The sequence below is a fragment of the Pseudophryne corroboree genome, chromosome 6 (assembly GCF_028390025.1).
Source record: "Pseudophryne corroboree isolate aPseCor3 chromosome 6, aPseCor3.hap2, whole genome shotgun sequence".
Classification (NCBI taxonomy): domain Eukaryota; kingdom Metazoa; phylum Chordata; class Amphibia; order Anura; family Myobatrachidae; genus Pseudophryne; species Pseudophryne corroboree.
In genome coordinates this window covers 95,896,025-95,922,558 of record NC_086449.1, presented here as the reverse complement: position 1 = coordinate 95,922,558, position 26,534 = coordinate 95,896,025, and the positions used below count along the sequence as shown (strand labels likewise).

At 49.3% G+C, this 26,534-nt stretch overlaps 1 protein-coding gene across 2 annotated transcripts in view; it reads left to right on the top strand.

Annotated features, from left to right (window-relative positions):
- OLFM2 (olfactomedin 2) overlaps positions 1 to 26,534 on the top strand; it is a 502,740-nt gene that overhangs the window by 288,635 nt on the left and 187,571 nt on the right. For both annotated transcript variants that reach the window (XM_063931494.1, XM_063931495.1), the window contains exon 2: positions 8,900 to 9,049. In XM_063931494.1, the coding sequence (XP_063787564.1) occupies positions 8,900 to 9,049 (150 nt within the window). The remainder of the gene's footprint in view (positions 1 to 8,899; positions 9,050 to 26,534) is intronic.

The window sequence follows — 26,534 nt, the reverse complement described above, 5'->3', positions numbered from 1 at the left end:
GAGATAGGGGGGAGAGAGGGAGGGTAGCATAGGGTTGGTGAGAGGTGCTGGAGAGAAATAGGGGGGAGAGAGGGAGTGTAGCACAGGGTTGGTGAGAGGTGCTGGGGAGATAGGGGGGAGAGAGGGAGGGTAGCACAGGGTTGGTGACGGGTGCTGTAGATAAATAGGGGGGAGAGAGGGAGGGTAGCACAGGGTTGGTGAGAGGTGCTGGAGAGATAGGGGGGAGAGAGGGAGAGTAGCATAGGGTTGGTGAGAGGTGCTGGAGAGAAATAGGGGGGAGAGAGGGAGGGTAGCACAGGGTTGGTGAGAGGTGCTGGAGAGATAGGGGGGGGGAGAGAGGGAGGGTAGCATAGGGTTGGTGAGAGTTGACTGAGCGAAATAAAGGGGAGAGAGGGAGTGTAGCACAGGGTTGGTGAGAGGTGCTGGAAAGAAATAGGGGGGAGAGAGGGAGTGTAGCACAGGGTTGGTGAGAGGTGCTGGAGAGAAATAAGGGGGAGAGAGGGAGGGTAGCATAGGGTTGGTGAGAGGTGCTGGGGAGATAGGGGGGAGAGAGGGAGGGTAGCACAGGGTTGGTGAGAGGTGCTGGAAAGAAATAGGGGGGAGAGAGGGAGTGTAGCACAGGGTTGGTGAGAGGTGCTGGAGAGAAATAGGGGGGAGAGAGGGAGGGTAGCATAGGGTTGGTGAGAGGTGCTGGGGAGATAGGGGGGAGAGAGGGAGGGTAGCACAGGGTTGGTGAGAGGTGCTGGAAAGAAATAGGGGGGAGAGAGGGAGTGTAGCACAGGGTTGGTGAGAGGTGCTGGAGAGAAATAGGGTTGAGAGAGGGAGGGTAGCATAGGGTTGGTAAGAGGTGCTGGAGAGAAATAGGGGGGAGAGAGGGAGGGTAGCACAGGGTTGGTGAGAGGTGCTGGAGTGAAATAGGGGGGAGAGAGGGAGGGTCGCACAGGGTTGGTGAGAGGTGCTGGAGAGAAATAGGGGGGAGAGAGGGAGTGTAGCACAGGGTTGGTGAGAGGTGCTGGAGAGAAATAGGGGGGAGAGAGGGAGTGTAGCACAGGGTTGGTGAGAGGTGCTGGAGAGAAATAGGGGGGAGAGAGGGAGGGTAGCACAGGGTTGGTGAGAGGTGCTGGAGAGATAGGGGGGAGAGAGGGAGGGTCGCACAGGGTTGGTGAGAGGTGCTGGAGAGAAATAGGGGGGAGAGAGGGAGGGTAGCATAGGGTTGGTGAGAGGTGCTGTAGATAAATAGGGGGGAGAGAGGGAGGGTAGCACAGGGTTGGTGAGAGGTGCTGGAGAGATAGGGGGGAGAGAGGGAGGGTAGCATAGGGTTGGTGAGAGGTGCTGGTGAGAAATAGGGGGGAGAGAGGGAGGGTAGCACAGGGTTGGTGACGGGTGCTGTAGATAAATAGGGGGGAGAGAGGGAGGGTAGCACAGGGTTGGTGAGAGGTGCTGGAGAGATAGGGGGGAGAGAGGGAGAGTAGCATAGGGTTGGTGAGAGGTGCTGGAGAGAAATAGGGGGGAGAGAGGGAGGGTAGCATAGGGTTGGTGAGAGGTGCTGGAGAGAAATAGGGGGGAGAGAGGGAGGGTAGCACAGGGTTGGTGAGAGGTGCTGGAGAGATAGGGGGGGGGAGAGAGGGAGGGTAGCATAGGGTTGGTGAGAGTTGACTGAGCGAAATAAAGGGGAGAGAGGGAGGGTAGCACAGGGTTGGTGAGAGGTGCTGGGGAGATAGGGGGGAGAGAGGGAGGGTAGCACAGGGTTGGTGAGAGGTGCTGGAAAGAAATAGGGGGGAGAGAGGGAGTGTAGCACAGGGTTGGTGAGAGGTGCTGGAGAGAAATAGGGGGGAGAGAGGGAGGGTAGCATAGGGTTGGTGAGAGGTGCTGGAGAGAAATAGGGGGCAGAGAGGGAGGGTAGCATAGGGTTGGTGAGAGGTGCTAGAGTGAAATAGGGGGGAGAGAGGGAGTGTAGCACAGGGTTGGTGAGAGGTGCTGGAGAGATAGGGGGGAGAGAGGGAGGGTCGCACAGGGTTGGTGAGAGGTGCTGGAGAGAAATAGGGGGGAGAGAGGGAGGGTAGCACAGGGTTGGTGAGAGGTGCTGGAGAGAAATAGGGGGCAGAGAGGGAGGGTAGCATAGGGTTGGTGAGAGGTGCTGGAGTGAAATAGGGGGGAGAGAGGGAGGGTCGCACAGGGTTGGTGAGAGGTGCTGGAGAGAAATAGGGGGGAGAGAGGGAGGGTAGCACAGGGTTGGTGAGAGGTGCTGGAGAGATAGGGGGGGAGAGAGGGAGGGTAGCATAGGGTTGGTGAGAGGTGCTGGAGTGAAATAGGGGGGAGAGAGGGAGGGTAGCACAGGGTTGGTGAGAGGTGCTGGAGAGAAATAGGGGGGAGAGAGGGAGGGTAGCATAGGGTTGGTGAGAGGTGCTGGAGAGAAATAGGGGGGAGAGAGGGAGGGTAGCATAGGGTTGGTGAGAGGTGCTGGAGAGAAATAGGGGGGAGAGAGGGAGTGTAGCACAGGGTTGGTGAGAGGTGCTGGAGAGAAATAGGGGGGAGAGAGGGAGGGTAGCATAGGGTTGGTGAGAGGTGCTGGAGAGAAATAGGGGGGAGAGAGGGAGGGTCGCATAGGGTTGGTAAGAGGTGCTGGAGAGAAATAGGGGGGAGAGAGGGAGGGTAGCATAGGGTTGGTGAGAGGTGCTGGAGAGAAATAGGGGGGAGAGAGGGAGTGTAGCACAGGGTTGGTGAGAGGTGCTGGAGAGAAATAGGGGGGAGAGAGGGAGGGTAGCATAGGGTTGGTGAGAGGTGCTGGAGAGAAATAGGGGGGAGAGAGGGAGGGTCGCACAGGGTTGGTGAGAGGTGCTGGGGAGATAGGGGGGAGAGAGGGAGGGTAGCACAGGGTTGGTGAGAGGTGCTGGGGAGATAGGGGGGAGAGAGGGAGTGTAGCACAGGGTTGGTGAGAGGTGCTGGAGAGAAATAGGGGGGAGAGAGGGAGGGTAGCACAGGGTTGGTGAGAGGTGCTGGAGAGATAGGGGGGGGGAGAGAGGGAGGGTAGCATAGGGTTGGTGAGAGTTGACTGAGCGAAATAAAGGGGAGAGAGGGAGGGTAGCACAGGGTTGGTGAGAGGTGCTGGGGAGATAGGGGGGAGAGAGGGAGGGTAGCATAGGGTTGGTGAGAGGTGCTGGAGAGAAATAGGGGGGAGAGAGGGAGGGTCGCATAGGGTTGGTGAGAGGTGCTGGAGAGAAATAGGGGGGAGAGAGGGAGGGTAGCATAGGGTTGGTGAGAGGTGCTGGAGAGAAATAGGGGGGAGAGAGGGAGGGTAGCACAGGGTTGGTGAGAGGTGCTGGAGAGAAATAGGGGGGAGAGAGGGAGGGTAGCACAGGGTTGGTGAGAGGTGCTGGAGAGAAATAGGGGGGAGAGAGGGAGGGTAGCATAGGGTTGGTGAGAGGTGCTGGAGAGAAATAGGGGGGAGAGAGGGAGGGTCGCACAGGGTTGGTGAGAGGTGCTGGAGAGAAATAGGGGGGAGAGAGGGAGGGTAGCACAGGGTTGGTGAGAGGTGCTGGAGAGATAGGGGGGAGAGAGGGAGGGTAGCATAGGGTTGGTGAGAGGTGCTGGAGTGAAATAGGGGGGAGAGAGGGAGTGTAGCACAGGGTTGGTGAGAGGTGCTGGAGAGATAGGGGGGAGAGAGGGAGGGTCGCACAGGGTTGGTGAGAGGTGCTGGAGAGAAATAGGGGGGAGAGAGGGAGGGTAGCACAGGGTTGGTGAGAGGTGCTGGAAAGAAATAGGGGGGAGAGAGGGAGGGTTGCACAGGGTTGGTGAGAGGTGCTGGAGAGAAATAGGGGGCAGAGAGGGAGGGTAGCATAGGGTTGGTGAGAGGTGCTGGAGTGAAATAGGGGGGAGAGAGGGAGGGTCGCACAGGGTTGGTGAGAGGTGCTGGAGAGAAATAGGGGGGAGAGAGGGAGGGTAGCACAGGGTTGGTGAGAGGTGCTGGAGAGATAGGGGGGGAGAGAGGGAGGGTAGCATAGGGTTGGTGAGAGGTGCTGGAGTGAAATAGGGGGGAGAGAGGGAGGGTAGCACAGGGTTGGTGAGAGGTGCTGGAGAGAAATAGGGGGGAGAGAGGGAGGGTAGCATAGGGTTGGTGAGAGGTGCTGGAGAGAAATAGGGGGGAGAGAGGGAGGGTAGCATAGGGTTGGTGAGAGGTGCTGGAGAGAAATAGGGGGGAGAGAGGGAGTGTAGCACAGGGTTGGTGAGAGGTGCTGGAGAGAAATAGGGGGGAGAGAGGGAGGGTAGCATAGGGTTGGTGAGAGGTGCTGGAGAGAAATAGGGGGGAGAGAGGGAGGGTCGCATAGGGTTGGTAAGAGGTGCTGGAGAGAAATAGGGGGTAGCATAGGGTTGGTGAGAGGTGCTGGAGAGAAATAGGGGGGAGAGAGGGAGTGTAGCACAGGGTTGGTGAGAGGTGCTGGAGAGAAATAGGGGGGAGAGAGGGAGGGTAGCATAGGGTTGGTGAGAGGTGCTGGAGAGAAATAGGGGGGAGAGAGGGAGGGTCGCACAGGGTTGGTGAGAGGTGCTGGGGAGATAGGGGGGAGAGAGGGAGGGTAGCACAGGGTTGGTGAGAGGTGCTGGGGAGATAGGGGGGAGAGAGGGAGTGTAGCACAGGGTTGGTGAGAGGTGCTGGAGAGAAATAGGGGGGAGAGAGGGAGGGTAGCACAGGGTTGGTGAGAGGTGCTGGAGAGATAGGGGGGGGAGAGAGGGAGGGTAGCATAGGGTTGGTGAGAGTTGACTGAGCGAAATAAAGGGGAGAGAGGGAGGGTAGCACAGGGTTGGTGAGAGGTGCTGGGGAGATAGGGGGGAGAGAGGGAGGGTAGCACAGGGTTGGTGAGAGGTGCTGGAAAGAAATAGGGGGGAGAGAGGGAGTGTAGCACAGGGTTGGTGAGAGGTGCTGGAGAGAAATAGGGGGGAGAGAGGGAGGGTAGCATAGGGTTGGTGAGAGGTGCTGGAGAGAAATAGGGGGGAGAGAGGGAGGGTCGCATAGGGTTGGTGAGAGGTGCTGGAGAGAAATAGGGGGGAGAGAGGGAGGGTAGCACAGGGTTGGTGAGAGGTGCTGGAGAGAAATAGGGGGGAGAGAGGGAGTGTAGCACAGGGTTGGTGAGAGGTGCTGGGGAGATAGGGGGGAGAGAGGGAGGGTAGCACAGGGTTGGTGAGAGGTGCTGGAGAGAAATAGGGGGGAGAGAGGGAGGGTAGCACAAGGTTGGTGAGAGGTGCTGGAAAGAAATAGGGGGGAGAGAGGGAGGGTAGCACAGGGTTGGTGAGAGGTGCTGGAGAGAAATAGGGGGCAGAGAGGGAGGGTAGCATAGGGTTGGTGAGAGGTGCTGGAGTGAAATAGGGGGGAGAGAGGGAGGGTCGCACAGGGTTGGTGAGAGGTGCTGGAGAGAAATAGGGTTGAGAGAGGGAGGGTAGCACAGGGTTGGTGAGAGGTGCTGGAGAGATAGGGGGGGAGAGAGGGAGGGTAGCATAGGGTTGGTGAGAGGTGCTGGAGTGAAATAGGGGGGAGAAAGGAAGGGTAGCACAGGGTTGGTGAGAGGTGCTGGAGAGAAATAGGGGGGAGAGAGGGAGGGTAGCACAGGGTTGGTGAGAGGTGCTGGAGAGATAGGGGGGGAGAGAGGGAGTGTAGCACAGGGTTGGTGAGAGTTGACTGTGCGAAATAAGGGGGAGAGAGGGATGGTAGCATAGGGTTGGTGAGAGGTGCTGGAGAGAAAGATGGTTTGAGAGGTGCCTCCCGCCCTACTCACGGAGCTAAAATATCTTGGTATGGCAGTGTGTGAGACACAAACCATTAAGAATCCTGAAATTCATTTGTGCTATCCCTTTGTGTGATCATTTGCTGGACTGGCGGAGGGGAAAGTCCTACACCACATCAACTTCTTGCCTACTGTCATTTCCAGAATAACCCTCAATTAATTAACTTTCTCCTAAAGTGATGCTCTTTGTATCCTCAATTGTGTCACATTTTTGCTTTTGAATCCTTTAAGTACAGTATCATTTGAGCACTTAGAGCATGGGTCTTCAACCTGCGGCCCTCCAGCTGCTGTGGAACTACACGTCCCAGCATGCCCTGCCTCAGTTTTAGTATACCTTAATAGCAAACCTGTGGCAGTGCATGCTGGGATGTGTAGTTTCACAGCAGCTGGAGGGCCACAGGTTGAAGACCCATGACTTAGAGGCACATAGTAACAGGACATTATCACAATGGGGTTAGGCTTGTTTTGTTGAAGTCCATCATGTTGCCACAAAAATGTCAGCATTGTAAACATGTCAACTTTCTGCAGATGTCAACATTTCAACACTATCAACATTGCAGCGTCGACATTTATGATTAGCCATCATTTTGAATATAGGTAATGTGACAGCGTCCACATTTACAGTAATAATAGCCAGTACCTGATCATCGGACCAAATAAGCCGTTAGGTAATCATCCTGATGGGCTTAGTCTCAACTCATTGGGAAATATGTCACCATGCAAACCGAAATCTAATTCTTTCATGTCACACAAGGTCTGGTATATTACTGAGGCTCATCCACATTCAGCTTTATATGATCCAGCCAGGAGGATCACAATGTTGCTCTCTCACAATAGGCGCCTTCTCATGCACTTTATATCAGTTACAACTATAAATAAAATAATACAGTATCACAAAATAACAGAGCACTGCATTTACACATCATTTACAGTTTTGTAAATAACAACGTTGAATAAAAGTAATTTGGATCTAGACACTGTATTATTCCACTACTTATTATTTCAGATTGTTTAGGAACGATATATGGTTGGTGGGATATTTTGAAGTTATGTCTATTATATGAAACGTTGATGACAGCAAACTGTATTTGAGGACTAACGGCCAGTTCTCTGCCCCCACCTCATACAGATACAGCCCTTACTACTGTTATGTTATAAATGGATCTTAGTATTACTAACATAGTTTACATCTGTGGCCTCCAACACATCCAACTGACAACACTATTGATTCTTAGAGGTATCTAAGAGGTCATCGTCCTTCCCGATTTTACAATCAATGCTGAGCATGGCTGTTCCAGAATGATGAAGACAACCTTATTGACTGTCTAGTGCTCAATATTTGTGGCCAGCTCCATACACACTGATGGACACCATATATTAACATGACCAGCTGGAATAGGTTTGCATTGTGTTTTACCATGTGGACAGTCAGAATTACTCTGCCGTTCTGTTCCTTGTCATCACTATTAGGGGCTAAGGAATATCCTGACATTTGTAGACAATACGTCTAAGACGGAGTGTTAGGGGTGACCTCTCGGCAATCCCTACAATCACAAACCCCCCTCCACCGTGCTGCTCTGCTGTTTTTGCTATGCAGCTAGCTACCTGGTGCCGGGTGACACATTAATAGGTTCGGGGCCACGTGCCTGGGTGCCCCCCCCCCCCCCTGAATCCGCCACTGTGTCTAATATAATATACTTTTTTACCACACAAAACATGTCAGCTCCAGCACAGCAATAGCTCTTTTCTCATATAATGAAGTCGTTGTAGAACCGATAATGACATACTGTAGCTGATGGACAAATCCCATTGTGCCTCAAACGGCCATAGAACAATATCATGTGTAATGGATGAGGAGAGGTGACCCGTGTAATGGGTGACCCCTTTGTGCAGTAAAGTAGCCTCATGACACTGACATATTTAATGGCTTATAAGCACAATCCGTTTAAGCAACAATATAACCTAATTAGAGTGACGTGTTTAATGGCCGTCCATTCCATACAGGACAAATTACCATCCTGTACTGACATTATTGGTGGTAGAGAATAACAAAGCCATAGCTATGTACATGTAAGTGATCAATCACAGTGGAAAGCAAATTAAACTAAAACAAGGAAATAGTTAATCCATCTTCCCTAAGGACAGTGACCTCATCAATATAATGTTTTAACCATGAGCCAGACCCTTCAGGTCGATCTCTGATCTGGCTTACCTGTACATTGGGTTGACCCGTTGTATATGCATTCATGTATTAATGAAATAAATATATTTAGAGACTGGGGTCCCATTCATTAATGATCTGGTTTTCAGTCCGATAATTATAATTTCTTATTGCTGCTATTTGTGGCAATAGGAAATTGAGAGGGAGATTTCTCAAAGCTTTGAGAGATAAAGTGGGGAGAGATAAAGTACCAACCAAGCAGCTCATAACTGTGACTTGTCAAATGGAACATGGCAGTTAGACACTGACTGGTTGGTACTAGGGGACCTGTACTAAGCAGTGATAAAAGTGGAGAAGTGAGCCAGTGGAGAAGTTGCCTATGGCAACAAATCAGCATTGACGTAACCTTTATAATTTGCATAATATAAAATTATACAGAGCAGCTGATTGGTTGCCATGAGCAACTACTCTACTTGCTCACTTCTCCTCTTTTATCACTGCTTAGTACATGTATATCTCTCTACACTTTTTTTCTCTCCAGGCTTTGATAAATCTCTCCCTTAGTACCAATCAAATCAAGTAAGATAGCACGGAGATGGCAAAATTATGCAGATAGATCCATATACATAATATAGACATAAGAGTTGGTATAAATCTATGATACTATTAACTATTATAATAAAACAAAAAAGTAACCAATGTGCACTGTACATTTGCTTAGAGGAAAGAATAGAATCACCCAGAAAAATAGCTGTCCTCGGTTCTGTGATAGGCCACATCATGTGTTCTACTTATTCTTGGGCAGCAGCACTGTGATAGGGGAAGGCACACATCCATAATGACTGATGAGAGGTGTTTGATTGGGTGCAATACTGATTACTGCATATTAAATATTTTCATGCTTGTTATCATAAACAGGAAGAGCCATATATGTTTAACCCCTCTTATCATCCTCCCTTTACAGACTCTCTTCCCCAGTCCTGAAGATGGGTGGCAAATTTACACATCAGCCCAAGCACCAGATGGTAAATGTATCTGCACGGTGGTGGCTCCAGCACAGACCTCCTGCTCCAGAGACCCACGGAGTCGGCAGCTAAGACAGCTGATGGAGAAGGTAATTCAGCATTGAGTAGTACAGAGTGGTAAGAGATGGGAGATACTGGGCTCCTGCTGTTCAGGAGAGCCTGGGAATCTGCTAAGCTTGTTCAACTTAATTGTGGATTTAGCCTTTTGTGAATACAGCGCTCAAATCCCTGTATTGCATGACTATATTGGCCTGATCAACTGTGAATACTGGTGTATCCAGCATTGTTGTTTTATTATTGTAACATACTGATTTTACAAGTGAGAACAACACTACCGTTAAATTGGTTATTTGCCACATTAAGCTCTTCCAATACCTATTGATATGAACCCCTGATGAAGTCCTTCGGGATGAAACGCATTGGGTTTGGCTCTACTATGAGAACATCAGGCATCTTTTAAGAAACACCACTGGACGAATTAATTAAGATTCATGTATTTTACAAAACTGAAGTTTACTTTTTAATTGTATTTTCCGCTGTATACAAATGCAATTTTATACACTGCAATATGTTGTACAATGGTAATATGTGAATAAATCAAATGTTTTTATTGAATTGTGGTCAAAATTTGGAAGAGAGTTCCTGATATAAAGTATTCATTTGCCGAGCTCCCTTAAGACACATTCCGTTTTCTTATCCTTACTTGGTACTCCAGCTAACAGAGAGTACGTCACAAGGTAGAGCTTGGGAAATAGTGCAGAATTAGGTCTATACCACTCCTATATATATATATATATATATATATAAAAAAAAAACAATAAACGTACGGCGCCACTGGTGGGTATATAAGAAATCCCTTTGATGAAGTCAAATAGACGAAACGCGTTGGTTGTACCTCATAGGACTCTCCATATTAAGATAAGCAGAAATATTTTATCTTTTATATTGCATATTTTTTATTTTTTTAATTTATGGTTTTAGCCTCTTGTATTTAGCATTTACTAATTTTTATTTCATCTCATATCTTGTTACTCTATTATTTAAAAAAAATAATAATAATAATAATAATAATAATAATTGTTAAAAATTTTCTTATCCCATCATTACGTACTTTTTTCTTCATATATATATATATCTACATCTATTCATACACTGTTGTTCGCTGATACCCCTATTCCCCCATTCCTATATATATATATATATATATATATATATATATAAATATATCTATATATATTCAGGGGAATCCACAGTTCATCGATGCGATTTTAATTGCATTGCGATCGCATTTTTGCCAGGTATTTGCATGCTGGGTGGCCTTGCCGCATGCTGGACGACCCCCAGCATGCGATCGCAGCCAATTGCAGTTTTGCTAAAATAGCAGCATAACAGAATTATATGGATACAACACATAGCCCATGTCATCAATTTATGCCAGAACCAACATTTCTGGGTACGTTTCCGACCTGATGAAGCAGTCTGCGCCCCACGAAATGCATCATACACTGAATATAATCAAAACCATTGAATGCTCTTTATGAACTGTCACATATTTTGTTTTCGGAGAAATAAATGAACACTGAATTATCCATCACACTGTTGGAGCCAGTAACGTGCGGTGAGGTCATTGGCTGGGGAGGCACTGGCTTCTTCTATATATACTCTTTCACTCCCAACCCAGCAAAAGACTTAGCAGCACTTATACTAGTATATTTACCTTGATTCAGTGATTGGTTTGACTATGCGTACATATAAAAGGATTATAACAATTTATTACGTATATAAAAACATTTTCAAATTTGCTTCAAGAAATGTCTTATTTAGTCAGTTAAGGTGGTGGCTGTTCCTATGTATAACCCTATAGCATTAAGTCCAAACTCCTATGGTATTATAACCACTAGAGGATAGATTTTCCAACAGGTAAGTCCTGTATTCAGGTGTGGGTCCTCAGAGAACGCGGCGTGGATATTCAGGTAAGAGTTATGCTTGTTACTTTAGGAACATAAGGTAAACCAAGGAGATATGGAGATTCCGGAGTCGGTTCTGACACACTTGTATGCGATGTCCTCTTAGCCTGATGGGTGAGCCAATATGGAGTCCTGACGCATTTCACTATGTCCTAACTGCAGCTTTGTCAAAGCGGAATTCTTACCTGAATATCCACGCCACATTCTCTGAGGACCCACACTTGAATACAAGACTTAAGGGCCCTACACACTGAAAGATTTCACTGAAAGATATGAATGATCTCGTTCATTAATGAATGAGATATCATTCATATCTTTCAGTGTGTAGGCACCAACGATGAACGATGTGCGGCCCCACGCTCGTTTATCATTGGTGTCGGGTCGTTCATACCTGAAAGCCAATATGGACAATATCGTCCATATTAGCATGCAGGGCTATGGGGCCGGGTAATGGGGGGAGTGAAGAAACTTCACTCCCCCCCGTCACCCCCCTGCCGCATCGTCCGATGGCTGTACCAGCCGTCGGGCAGCTCGGCGCACAGGCGGCTAGTCTGTAGAGCCCATTACTCCTTGGAAAACCTATCCTGTAGCAGTTATTGGTAGATATGCCACTTTGTTGGATCATATACAATATCTGAGGAATAATACCATAGGTCTTTGGACTTAATTCTATAGGGGTATGCAAAGGAATGGACACCACCTAACTGACTAATTGTCCTAAATAAGCCATTTCTTGAAGCAAATTTGGGTGAAAATGTTTTTAGATTTGGCACATGTTGTGAATGTGTTTTTATATATGTAATAGTTATAATCCTTTTATATGTAGGCATAGTCAATCCAATCACTGAATAAAGGTAAAATATACTAGTATAAGCGCTGCTAATTCTTTTGCTATCTACTGTTATATGCGGTCAGATTTCTGATAATAGTTTAGAGTAGTGGGTGACTATCCCCATTTCCATAAGCAGCTGCTCATGCAGCAAAACATATCATGCGTCCTGCCCTCTATACCTTTTTCCAAGCCAGCCCAGCTGCCCCCCTTTCTCGCCTGGGTGGTCTGGGCAGACGTGCCCTGTGCAGGACCCCTGGTTCGGGAGAGTGCAGGCGCCGGTAATGCAGCCGCTGCTGCTGGCTGGGAGGGTGGAAGAGGAGGAAGAGGACCAGCCACCGCACGCACGCACTCCAGGACCTGGTCTTCCTGCCACCTCCGGGGACACCACTGCTGCTGTCAGGCTCCCACGACCACCACACCACCAGACGAGTCATGCTATCCACTGGATTCCGCCACCACTTCCCCCAACCGTATGTGTGATTGGACAGCGGATCCAGCACAGGGGAGTGCTTTGATGTGTGCTGAAGGCACCTCCCTGTCAACGAGGCACTTATACTAGTGCTGCTTTCTCCAGTTTATTTAATGGGCTTTCTCTGACGTCCTAGTGGATGCTGGGAACTCCGTAAGGACCATGGGGAATAGCGGCTCCGCAGGAGACTGGGCACAACTAAAAGAAAGCTTTAGACTACTGGTGTGCACTGGCTCCTCCCACTATGACCCTCCTCCAGACTTCAGTTAGAATCTTGTGCCCGGCTGAGCTGGATGCACACTAGGGGCTCTCCTGAGCTCCTAGAAAGAAAGTTTATTTTAGGTTTTTTATTTTACAGTGAGTTCTGCTGGCAACAGACTCACTGCAGCGAGGGACTAAGGGGAGAAGAAGCGAACCTACCTAACTGGTGGTAGCTTGGGCTTCTTAGGCTACTGGACACCATTAGCTCCAGAGGGATTGAACACAGGACCCGACCTCGATTGTTCGGTCCCGGAGCCGCGCCGCCGTCCCCCTTACAGAGCCAGAAGCAAGAAGAGTCCGGAAAATCGGCAGCAGAAGACTTCTGTCTTCTTCAAGGTAGGCTATATAGGTGTAAATTAATACCCCTGCCAGAGTTACAATAAAAGCGGGAGAAGTCCGCCGGAAAAGGTGCGGGGCTATCTCCCTCAGCACACTGGCGCCATTTCTCCCTCACAGCTCCGCTGGAAGGAACGCTCCCAGGCTCTCCCCTGCAGTCTCCACTACATCAGGGTAAAAAAGAGAGGGGGGGCACTAAATTTAGGCGCAGTATAAATATATAGCAGCTATAAGGGGATATAATTCAGTTAGTTCCTGTATTTTATAGCGCTCTGGTGTGTGCTGGCATACTCTCTCTCTGTCTCCCCAAAGGGCTTTGTGGGGTCCTGTCCTCAGTCAGAGCATTCCCTGTGTGTGTGCGGTGTGTCGGTACGGCTGTGTCGACATGTATGATGAGGAGGCTTATGTGGAGGCGGAGCAGATGCCTGTAAATGTGATGTCACCCCCTGCGGGGTCGACACCTGAGTGGATGGTTATGTGGAAGGAATTACGTGACAGTGTCGACTCTTTACATAAAAGGTTTGACGACATTCCGAATCTGGGACAGCCGGCTTCTCAGCCTGTGCCTGCCCAGGTGTCTCAAAAGCCATCAGGGGCTCTAAAACGGCCGCTACCTCAGATGGCAGACACAGATGTCGACACGGATACTGACTCCAGTGTCGACGACGATGAGACTAATGTAACTTCCAATAGGGCCACACGTTACATGATTGAGGCTATGAAAAATGTGTTGCACATTTCTGATGTTACCCCAGGTACCACAAAAAAGGGTATTATGTTTGGAGAGAAAAAACTGCCAGTAGTTTTTCCTCCATCTGAGGAGTTAAACGAAGTGTGTGAAGAAGCGTGGGCTTCCCCCGATAAGAAACTGGTAATTTCTCTATCGTCCTAGTGGATGCTGGGGTTCCTGAAAGGACCATGGGGAATAGCGGCTCCGCAGGAGACAGGGCACAAAAAGTAAAGCTTTACGATCAGGTGGTGTGTACTGGCTCCTCCCCCTATGACCCTCCTCCAAGCCTCAGTTAGATTTTTGTGCCCGGCCGAGAAGGGTGCAATCTAGGTGGCTCTCCTAAAGAGCTGCTTAGAAAAGTTTAGCTTAGGTTTTTTATTTTACAGCGAGTCCTGCTGGCAACAGGATCACTGCAACGAGGGACTTAGGGGAGAAGAAGTGAACTCACCTGCGTGCAGGATGGATTGGCTTCTTGGCTACTGGACATCAGCTCCAGAGGGACGATCACAGGTACAGCCTGGATGGTCACCGGAGCCTTGCCGCCGGCCCCCTTGCAGATGCTGAAGTAAGAAGAGGTCCAGAATCGGCGGCAGAAGACTCCTCAGTCTTCTAAAGGTAGCGCACAGCACTGCAGCTGTGCGCCATTTTCCTCTCAGCACACTTCACACGGCAGTCACTGAGGGTGCAGGGCGCTGGGAGGGGGGCGCCCTGGGAGGCAAATGAAAACCTATTTTGGCTAAAAATACCTCACATATAGCCTCCGGAGGCTATATGGAGATATTTAACCCCTGCCAGAATCCGTTAAGAGCGGGAGACGAGGCCGCCGAAAAAGGGGCGGGGCCTATCTCCTCAGCACACAGCGCCATTTTCCCTCACAGAAAGGCTGGAGGGAAGGCTCCAAGGCTCTCCCCTGCACTGCACTACAGAAACAGGGTTAAAACAGAGAGGGGGGGCACTAATTTGGCGTTAGAAATATATAATAAAGATGCTATAAGGGAAAACCCTTATATAAGGTTGTCCCTATATAATTATAGCGTTTTTGGTGTGTGCTGGCAAACTCTCCCTCTGTCTCTCCAAAGGGCTAGTGGGTCCTGTCCTCTATCAGAGCATTCCCTGTGTGTGTGCTGTGTGTCGGTACGTGTGTGTCGACATGTATGAGGACGATGTTGGTGAGGAGGCGGAGCAATTGCCTGTAATGGTGATGTCACTCTCTAGGGAGTCGACACCGGAATGGATGGCTTATTTAGGGAATTACGTGATAATGTCAACACGCTGCAAGGTCGGTTGACGACATGAGACGGCCGACAAACAATTAGTACCGGTCCAGACGTCTCAAAAACACCGTCAGGGGTTTTAAAACGCCCGTTTACTTTAGTCGGTCGACACAGACACAGACAGGGACACTGAATCCAGTGTCGACGGTGAATAAACAAACGTATTCCTTATTAGGGCCACACGTTAAAGGCAATGAAGGAGGTGTTACATATTTCTGATACTACAAGTACCACAAAAGAGGGTATTATGTGGGATGTGAAAAAACTACCGTAGTTTTTCCTGAATCAGATAAATTAAATAAAGTGTGTGATGATGCGTGGGTTCCCCCCGATAGAAAATTAGGGGCGGTATACCCTTTCCCGCCAGAAGTTAGGGCGCGTTGGGAAACACCCCTTAGGGTGGCTAAGGCGCTCACACGCTTATCAAAACAAGTGGCGGTACCGTCTATAGATAGGGCCGTCCTCAAGGACCAGCTGACAGGAGGCTGGAAAATATCATAAAAAGTATATACACACATACTGGTGTTATACTGCGACCAGCGATCGCCTCAGCCTGGATGTGCAGAGCTGGGGTGGCTTGGTCGGATTCCCTGACTAAAAATATTGATACCCTTGACAGGGACAGTATTTTATTGACTATAGAGCATTTAAAGGATGCATTTCTATATATGCGAGATGCACAGAGGGATATTTGCACTCTGGCATCAAGAGTAAATGCGATGTCCATATCTGCCAGAAGATGTTATGGACACGACAGTGGTCAGATGCAGATTCCAAACGGCACAAAGGTGTATTGCCGTATAAAGGAAGAGGAGTTATTTGGGGTCGGTCCATCGGACCTGGTGGCCACGGCAACTGCTGGAAAATCCACCGTTTTTACCCTAAGTCACATCTCTGCAGAAAAAGACACCGTCTTTTCAGCCTCAGTCCTTTCGTCCCTATAAGATCATATCTGCCCAGGGATAGAGGAAAGGGAAGAAGACTGCAGCAGGCAGCCCATTCCCAGGAACAGAAGCGTTCCACCGCTTCTGACAAGTTCTCAGCATGGCGCTGAGACCGTACAGGACCCCTGGATCCTACAAGTAGTATCCCAGGGGTACAGATTGGAATGTCGAGACATTTCCCCTTCGCAGGCTCCTGAAGTCTGCTTTACCAAGGTCTCCCTCCGACAAGGAGGCAGTATGGGAAAAAATTCACAAGCTGTATTCCCAGCAGGTGATAATTAAATTACCTCTCCTACTACAAGAAAAGGGGTATTATTCCACACTATATTGTGGTACTGAAGCCAGAAGGCTAGGTGAGACTTATTCTAAAAAATTTTTGAACACTTACAAAGGTTCAAATCAAGATGGAGTCACTCAGAGCAGTGATAACGAACCAGGAAGAAGGGGACTATATAGTGTCCCGGGACATCAGGGATGCTTACCTCTATGTCCCAAATTTGCCCTTCTCACTAAGGGTACCTCAGGTTCGTGGTGCAGAACTGTCACTATCAGTTTCAGACGCTGCCGTTTGGATTGTCCATGGCACCCCGGGTCTTTACCAAGGTAATGGCCGAAATGATGATTCTTCTTCGAAGAAAAGGCGTCTTAATTATCCCTTACTTGGACGATCTCATGATAAGGGCATAGTCCAGGGAACAGTTGGAGGTCGGAGTAGCACTATCTCGGATACTGCTACAACAGCACGGGTGGATTCTAAATATTCCAAAATCGCAGCTGATCCCGACGACACGTCTGCTGTGCCTAGGGATGATTCTGGACACAGTCCAGAAAAAGGTGTTTCTCCCGGAAGAGAAAGCCAGGGAGTTATCCGAGCTAGTCAGGAACCTCCTAAAAACAGTGCATCATTGCACAAGGGTCCTGGTAAAAATGGTGGCTTCCTACGAAGCAATTCCATTCGGCAGATTTCACGCAAGAACTTTTCAGTGGGATCTGCTGGACAAATGGTCCGGATCGCATCTTCAGATGCATCAGCGGATAACCCTATATCCAAGGACAAGGGTGTCTCTCCTGTGGTGGTTATAGAGTGCTCATCTTCTAGAGGGCCGCAGATTCGGCATTCAGGATTGGATGCTGGTGACCACGGAGCCCAGCCCGAGAGGCTGGGGAGCAGTCACACAAGGAAAAAATTTCCAGGGAGTGTGATCAAGTCTGGAGACTTTTCTCCACATAAATATACTGGAGCTAAGGGTAAATTTATAATGCTCTAAGCTTAGCAAGACCTCTGCTTCAAGGTCAGCCGGTATTGATCCAGTGGGAAAAACATCACGGCAGTCGCCCACGTAAACAGACAGGGCGACACAAGAAGCAGGAGGGCAATGGCAAAAACTGCAAGGACTTTTCGCTGGGCGGAAAATCATGTGATAGCACTGTCAGCAGTGTTTCATCCCGGGAATGGAAACTGGGAAGCAGACTTCCTCAGCAGGCACGACCTCCACCCGGGAGAGTGGAAACTTCATCGGGAAGTTTTTTCCACATGATTGTAAACCGTTGGGAAATACCAAAGGTGGACATGATGGCGTCCCGTCTGAACAAAAAACGGGACAGGTATTGCGCCAGGTCAAGAGACCCTCAGGCAATAGCTGTGGACGTTCTGGTAACACCGTGGGTGTACCAGTCGGTGTATGTGTTCCCTCCTCTGCTTCTCATACCTAAGGTGCTGAGAATTATAAGACGTAGAGGAGTAAGAACTATACTCATGGCTCCGGATTGGCCAAGAAGGACTTGGTACCCGGAACTTCAAGAGATGCTTACAGAGGTCTTATGGCCTCTGCTGCTAAGAAGGGATTTGCTTCAGCAAGTACCATGTCTGTTCCAAGACTTACCGCAGCTGCGTTTGTCGGCATGGCGGTGGAACGCCGGATCCTAAGGGAAAAAGGCATTCCGGAAGAGGTCATTCCTACCCTGGTCAAAGCCAGAAAGGAGGTGACCGCACAACATTATCACCACATGTGGCGAAAATATGTTGCGTGGTGTGAGGCCAGGATGGCCCCACAAAGAAATTTCAACTCGGTCGTTTCCTGCATTTCCTGCAAACAGGAGTGTCTATGGGCCGCAAATTGGGGTCCATTAAGGTTCAAATTTCGGCCCTGTCGATTTTCTTCCAGAAAGAATTGGCTTCAGTTCCTGAAGTCCAGAAGTTTGTCAAGGGAGTATTGCATATACAACCCCCTTTTGTGCCTCCAGTGGCACTGTGGGATCTCAACGTAGTTCTGGGATTCCTCAAATCACATTGGTTTAAAACCAGTCAAATCTGTGGATTTGAAGCATCTCACATGAAAAGTGACCATGCTCTTGGCCCTGGCCTGGACCAGGCGAGTGTCAAATTGGTGGTTTTTTCTCAAAAAAGCCCATTTCTGTTTGTCCATTCGGACAGGGCAGAGCTGCGGACTCGTCCCCAGTTCTCTCCCTAAGGTGGTGTCAGTGTTTCACCTGAACCAGCTTATTGTGGTGCCTTGCACCTACTAGGGACTTGGAGGACTCCAAGTTGCTAGATGTTGTCAGGGCCCTGAAAATATGTTCCAGGACGGCTGGAGTCAGGAAAACTGACTTGCTGTTATCCTGTATGCACCCAACAAACTGGGTGCTCTTGCTTCTAAGCAGACTATTGCTAGTTGGATGTGTAATACAATTCAGCTTGCACATTCTGTGGCAGGCCTGCCACAGCCAAAATATGTAAATGCCCATTCCACAAGGAAGGTGGGCTCATCTTGGGCGGCTGCCCGAGGGGTCTCGGCTTTACAACTTTGCCGAGCGGTTATTTAGTCAGGGGCAAACACGTTTGTAAAATCCTTCAAATTTGATACCCTGGCTAAGGAGGACCTGGAGTTCTCTCATTCGGTGCTGCAGAGTCATCCGCACTCTCCCGCCCGTTTGGGAGCTTTGGTATTATCCCCATGGTCCTTTCAGGAACCCCAGCATCCACTAGGACGATAGAGAAAATAAGAATTTACTTACCGATAATTCTATTTCTCGGAGTCCGTAGTGGATGCTGGGCGCCCATCCCAAGTGCGGATTGTCTGCAATACTTGTACATAGTTACAAAAATCGGGTTATTATTGTTGTGAGCCATCTTTTCAGAGGCTCCGCTGTTATCATACTGTTAACTGGGTTCAGATCACAGGTTGTACAGTGTGATTGGTGTGGCTGGTATGAGGCTTACCCGGGATTCAAAATCCTTCCTTATTGTGTACGCTCGTCCGGGCACAGTACCTAACTGAGGCTTGGAGGAGGGTCATAGGGGGAGGAGCCAGTACACACCACCTGATCGTAAAGCTTTACTTTTTGTGCCCTGTCTCCTGCGGAGCCGCTATTCCCCATGGTCCTTTCAGGAACCCCAGCATCCACTACGGACTCCGAGAAATAGAATTATCGGTAAGTAAATTCTTATTTTCTAAAAGGTTACTAGTGACCTATTCTCTACCATTACGTCCCTAGGTTACTAGGGACGTAATGGTAGAGGATAGGTCACGTTGGGAAACATCCCCTAGGGTGGATAAAGCGCTCACACGTTTGTCAAAAAAGGTGGCACTACCGTCTCCGGATACGGCCGCCCTAAAGGAACCTGCTGATAGAAAGCAGGAGGCTATCCTGACGTCAGTATATACACACACAGGTATTATACTGAGACCAGCTATTGCTTCAGCATAGATGTGCAGTGCTGCAGCTGCGTGGTCAGATTCCCTGTCAGAAAGTATTGATACCTTAGACATGGACACTATATTGCTAACTGTTGAGCATATTAAAGACGCAGTCTTATATATGAGAGATGCACAGAGGGATATTTGCCGGCTGGCATCTAAAATAAGTGCAATGTCCATTTCTGCCAGGAGAGGGTTATGGACTCGGCAGTGGACAGGTGATGCAGACTCTAAAAGGCACATGGAAGTTTTGCCTTATAAAGGTGAGGAGTTGTTCGGGGATGGTCTATCGGACCTAGTTTCCACAGCAACAGCTGGGAAGTCTGCATTTTTACCCCATGTTCCCTCACAGCCAAAGAAAGCACCGTATTATCAGGTACAGTCCTTTCGGCCCTATAAGGGCAAGCGGGTTAAAGGCGCGTCCTTTCAGCCCAGAGGCAGATGTAGAGGGAAAAAGCTGCAGCATACAACCAGTTCCCAGGAGCAAAAGTCCTCCCCCGCTTCCTCTAAGTCCACCGCATGACGCTGGGGCTCCACAGGTGGAGCCGGGTACGGTGGGGGCCCGTCTCAAAAATTTCAGCAATCAGTGGGCTCGCTCACGGGTGGATCCCTGGATCTTTCAAGTAATATCTCAGGGGTACAAGCTGGAACTGGAGACGTCTCCCCCCGCCGTTTCCTCAAATCTGCCTTGCCAACTACCCCCTCAGCCAGGGAGGCAGTGCTGGAGGCAATTCACAAGCTGTATTCCCAGCAGGTGATAGTCAAGGTGCCCCTACTTCAACAAGGACGGGGTTACTATTCCACAATGTTTGTGGTACCGAAACCGGACGGTTCGGTGAGACCCATTTTAAATTTGAAATCCTTGAACACATATATAAAAAAATTCAAGTTCAAGATGGAATCGCTCAGGGCGGTTATTGCAAGCCTGGACGAGGGGGATTACATGGTATCACTGGACATCAAGGATGCTTACCTGCATGTCCCCATTTACCATCCTCACCAGGAGTACCTCAGATTTGTGGTACAGGATTGTCATTATCAATTCCAGACGTTGCCATTCGGGTTATCCACGGCTCCGAGGGTCTTTACCAAGGTAATGGCCGAAATGATGATACTCCTTCGAAAGAAGGGAGTATTAATTATCCCGTACTTGGACGATCTCCTGATAAAGGCGAGGTCCAAGGAGCAGTTGTTGGTCGGGGTAGCACTATCTCGGGAGGTGCTACACCAGCACGGCTGGATTCTAAATATTCCAAAGTCACAGCTGGTCCCTACGACATGTCTACTGTTCCTGGGGATGGTTCTGGACACAGAACAGAAAAAAGTGTTTCTCCCGGAGGAGAAGGCCAAGGAGCTGTCATCTCTAGTCAGAGGCCTCCTAAAACCAAGACAGGTATCGGTGCATCACTGCACGCGGATCCTGGGAAATATGGTGGCTTCCTACGAAGCAATTCCATTCGGCAGGTTCCATGCAAGAACATTTCAGTGGGACCTGTTGGACAAGTGGTCCGGATCGCATCTTCAGATGCATCGGCTGATAACCCTGTCTCCAAGGACCAGGGTGTATCTGCTGTGGTGACTGCAAGGGCTCATCTTCAAGAGGGCCGCAGATTCGGCATACAGGACTGGGTCCTGGTAACCACGGATACCAGCCTTCGAGGCTGGGGGGCAGTCACACAGGGAAGAAACTTCCAAGGGCTATGGTCAAGTCAGGAGACTTCCCTACACATAAATATTCTGGAGCTGAGGGCCATTTACAATGCCCTCAGTCAGGCAAAATCCCTGCTTCAAAACCAGCCGGTGCTGATCCAGTCAGACATCACGGCAGTCGCCCATTTAAACCGACAGGGAGGCACAAGAAGCAGGATGGCGATGGCAGAAGCGACAAGGATTTGTTAGGGTCTCCTGCTCTGTGCTGCCACGTCGTCATGGCAACCGGGAGACAAGTGCTAGCGGAGTAACCTGAGCGTAGCTGATACTCCGGTTCGGGTCTTTTGCTGTGCAGTGGTTACAGGCTCTGTGCACGGCAGGGGATCCGGTGCTGGTTTTTGTGCTCACAGTCTGTGAGGTCTGAGTGGGGCGTGGACAGCACCTGCTATATAAACCCTCTTCTCAGGTTAGGCAGATGCTGCTGAATCTTTGTTGGTTAGTCAGTTCCTGAAAGCTAGCTAGTACTGTGTAAACTTTGTATTTGTTTGTTGCTTACTGCAAATAGGCCTTGGGATTTGGTATTACACTCTGCCAATCCAGACCTAGCAGTAAGACTGGAGTCAGTCGTTTAACCTGCTGGGGTTCTTTTGCTACTCTGTGAACCTAGCAAGTTTGCGGCTGTATTCTCAGACTTGCCTGCCAAAATCCTTTCTCACTGTGCAAGGTGTTCAGGTGTCAGTTTAGTGGCAGTAAGCTGAACCAGTGCACTGCAAGTGAGGACTAGGATTGTGGAGACTCTCCTTGTGTCTATTATTCCATCTCTGACCAAGGAGTTTACTGCCACACCCGTTGGTAACCCTTTAGGGTTTTGCTGTTGCCCTTAGCAACAGCATTTCGGGTTCTCTACGTATTAAATCACTACATCTTGCTTCTTTCCATCTGAGCATTCCTAATATTAGGGAGACACCCAGTTTCTTAGCCTTTGGGCTTCTCTGTTCACTTTGTGTTTATTTTGTTACCCTATCACCTTCTGTGTATGTAATGTCATATTCCCCAGTCTGTCTGTGAGTTCATTTGTTTTGCATCCCTCACCGTTCAGACACCAGTACATTCCTGCTGGCACTGGTGTGCATAACATATTCAGCAGCCTAATACTCCTGTTGAAATTTTGTGGGAATATGGAGCATACCCCTCAAAATACTTTGCAACAGGTGGTCGATCAGGTGCAGGTCCTGACTCGACAATTTAATGATTTGTCCATTAAAAGGCACACCTCACAGGCCGCTGGCGGAGCTCCCACAGCAGCAGTACCTTCAGGGGTTAAGGAGCCGAAAGTAAATCTCCCGGATCGTTTTTCTGGAGATCGCTCGCAGTTCTTTTGTTTCAAGGAGAGCTGCAAGCTATATTTCCAGCTTAGGCCTCAGTCTTCTGGGTCGGAGATTCAGCGGGTGGGCATAGTGATTTCCTTGCTACAAGGAGACCCACAGGTCTGGGCATATGGGTTGCAGCCTGACTGTCCGTCGCTTAAAAGTGTTGATGCTTTTTTTACGGCACTGGGCATGTTGTATGATGACCCTGACAAGACGGCCTCAGCCAAGGCTCAGATTTCGATCCTTAAGCAAGGGCGAAGGCCAGTTGAGGTTTATTGTACGGAGTTTCGGAGGTTGGCCCATGATACCCAGTGGAATGACCCAGCCCTGAGACACCAGTACCGAAGAGGTCTTTCCAACCAGTTAAAAGACCAACTGGTACAATATCCCTTGCCTGATAGCTTGGATCAGCTCATGCAGTTATCCATTCGGGTGGATAGACGGCTGAGAGAGCGCAGGCTTGAAAGGGAGACCGAGGTTTCCTTCTTTCCCAAGGGAACCTCAGACTCTGAGGAATTTTCCGAGGAGCCTATGCAGATTGGGGCTACCCGCCTCTCCTCGCGTGAGAAGACGCGGAGGAGACAGCAGGGGTTATGTTTGTACTGTGGGAATAAAGGTCATGTGGTAGTATCATGCCCAGAAAAGCCGGAAAACTTCAGGGCCTGAGGGTGATGGGAAATATCCTGTCAGGCCAGAAGTCAGAATTTCCCAAGAAGACTTTTATCATTCCGGTGACCTTGAAGATCCTCGGTCAAACTGTCAAGTCTGAGGCCTTTGTGGACAGTTGGGCCGACGGGGTTTTTATGGACCGCCAATTCGCCCTGAAACACTCTGTTCCCTTAGTACCCTTGGCATCGGAAATTGAGATTTATGGGTTAAACGGGGAACCATTATCCCAGGGTAAAATTACCTCTTGCACTAGCCAGATTCCTTTGTTTATTGGAGCCACACACTCTAAAAAATTGTCCTTTTATGTGACTTTCTGTACTTTTGCCCCATTGGTGTTGGGGTTACCCTGGTTAAGGGCCCACAATCCTAAATTTGACTGGGTCTCTGGGGAGATTCTTAGTTGGGGTACTGATTGTTTCAGGAGTTGCTTGAGCCTTCCAGTCAGGCTTTCGCAGCTAAGTTTGCCAGGATTGCCAGGATGTTATGCAGATTTTGCGGACGTGTTCTCCAAAAGAGTTGCAGAGGTACTACCACCCCATCGCCCCTATGACTGTGCCATTGATTTGTTGCCGAATGCTAAGCTTCCCAAGAGCAGGTTGTACTCCCTGTCACGTCCTGAGACTCAGGCTATGGCAGAGTACATTCAGGAGAACTTGGCTAAGGGATTTATCAGACCTTCACAGTCTCCAGTTGGGTCGGGGTTCTTCTTCGTGGGTAAAAAGGACGGTTCGTTGCGACCCTGCATCGACTTCAGGGAATTGAACCGTATCACGATTAAAAACTCATACCAACTGCCTCTCATTTCGGTCTTGTTTGACCAGCTTCGTACTGCCACCATTTTTTCTAAGATTGACCTACGCGGTGCGTACAATTTATTCCGAATAAGAGAGGGGGATGAATGGAAGACTGCCTTTAATACCCACTGAGGGCATTATGAATATTTGGTGATGCCTTTTGGGCTCTGTAATGCCCCGGCAGTCTTCCAGGACTTCATGAACGATGTGCTCAGGGAATATTTGGATAGATTCTTAGTTGTATACTTAGATGACATCCTAATCTTCTCCCATTCCCTGGAGGAACATCGGAAGCATGTACGCTTAGTCCTCCAGAAACTCAGAGACCACCGGCTTGGGGCGAAGCTGGAGAAGTGCAAATTTGAAGTTCAGCAAATTGCATTTCTAGGATATATTATCTCCCCAGAAGGTTTCCAAATGGAGGGTTCCAAGGTACAGGCAGTCCTGGATTGGGTGCAGCCCACTAGTTTGAAGGCGCTTCAGCGTTTTCTGGGCTTTGCAAATTTTTATAGACGATTTATCGCTGGATTTTCGTCTATAGTGGCGCCCTTGGTGGCACTCACTAAGAAAGGGGCGGATGTTGCTCACTGGTCTTGTGAGGCCAAAGCGGCTTTTGCCCGTCTCAAAAGGGCATTTGTCTCGGCCAAGGTGCTGCGACACCCAGATCCAGAGCGTCCTTTTGTGGTGGAGGTGGATGCCTCTGAGATGGGTATTGGGGCAGTGCTCTCTCAGATGGGGGTGTCTGATAATTGCCTTCATCCCTGTGCTTACTTTTCCCGTAAATTTTCGCCTGCCGAGATGAATTATGACGTGGGTAACCGGGAATTGTTGGCTATTAAGGATGCACTCGAGGAGTGGAGACACTGGCTTGAGGGGGCTAAGTTTGTGGTCTCAATTCTCACCGACCATAAGAATTTGGCTTATTTAGAGTCAGCGAAGCGCCTCAATGCCAGGCAGGCTCGATGGGCTTTGTTTTTTGCTCGCTTTAATTTTTTGATAACATATCGCCCTGGGTCAAAAAACATCAAGGCTGATGCGCTCTCGCGGAGTTTTGCTCCAATCCAGGAGACCACCGAGGAGCCATTGCCCATTGTGTCCCCATCATGTATTAAAGTGGGCATTACACAGGACCTCTTGTCATTAGTCCTTAGAGCACAGGAGCAGGCTCCTCCAGACCTTCCGGTAGGTCTTTTGTTTGTGCCTCCTAGGTTAAGACAGCGAGTGTTCCTGGAATTCCATGCCAAGAAGTCGGCAGGTCACCCGGGTATTGCCAGAACTCGGGAGTTGCTATCTAGGGCGGTGTGGTGGCCCTCGGTGGCTAGGGACGTGGATCAGTGGGTTCGGGCATGTGACATCTGTGCCCGAAATAAGACTCCTAGAGGGGTTCCTGTTGGCCCATTACATCCACTCTCTATTCCATCTAAGCCATGGACCCACATTTCAATGGATTTTGTGGTGGACTTGCCCAAATCCTCGGGGATGACAGCCATCTGGGTTATCGTTGACAGGTTTTCGAAGATGGCGCACTTCGTTCCATTGGTTGGGCTGCCATCGGCCAGACGCCTGTCTGAATTATTTATGCTGCATGTTGTGCGCCTCCACGGGTTGCCACTTGATGTGGTCTCTGACCGCGGATCCCAGTTTGTGGCCAAATTCTGGAGGGCATTTTGTTCCGATCTCCAGATTTCTGTCAGCTTGTCGTCAGGCTACCATCCGCAGTCTAATGGGCAGACTGAAAGGGTGAACCAGTCCTTGGAGCAGTTCCTCAGGTGTTATGTCTCCAAGTGTCAGACTGACTGGGTTGCTCATCTGTCCATGGCGGAGTTTGCCTATAACAACGCGGCTCACTCTGCTACAGGGATCTCTCCCTTCCTTTGTGTGTATGGGCATCATCCTAAGGCCAATTCTTTTGACCCCCTGGACTCCACGCCTGGTGGTTCCTCTGTGGTTTCGGTCCTTAGAGGTATTTAGAGGAAAGTGAAGAAAGCCCTTGTGTCTGTGTTATTAGTGACCAAAAGGGTTTTTGATAAGCGGAAAAGACCCTGCAGCTTCAAATTAGGAGACTTTGTCTGGTTGTCTACCAAGAATTTGAAGTTGAGACAGCCATCTCATAAGTTAGGCCCCCGGTTCATCGGTCCTTATAAGATCACTAGGGTTATCAATCCGGTGGCATTTCAGTTAGATCTACCCCGTTCTTTGGGTATCAATAAAAGTTGTGATCTTCATGCCCCCAGACTGTTACGCTCTTTCTTCTCGCAGTTCCCCGATAAACCCGGTGGTAGGGGTTCTTTGACCCCTCGTCAGAGGGGGGGTACTGTTAGGGTCTCCTGCTCTGTGCTGCCACGTCGTCATGGCAACCGGGAGACAAGTGCTAGCGGAGTAACCTGAGCGTAGCTGATACTCCGGTTCGGGTCTTTTGCTGTGCAGTGGTTACAGGCGCTGTGCACGGCAGGGGATCCGGTGCTGGTTTTTGTGCTCACAGTCTGTGAGGTCTGAGTGGGGCGTGGACAGCACCTGCTATATAAACCCTCTTCTCAGGTTAGGCAGATGCTGCTGAATCTTTGTTGGTTAGTCAGTTCC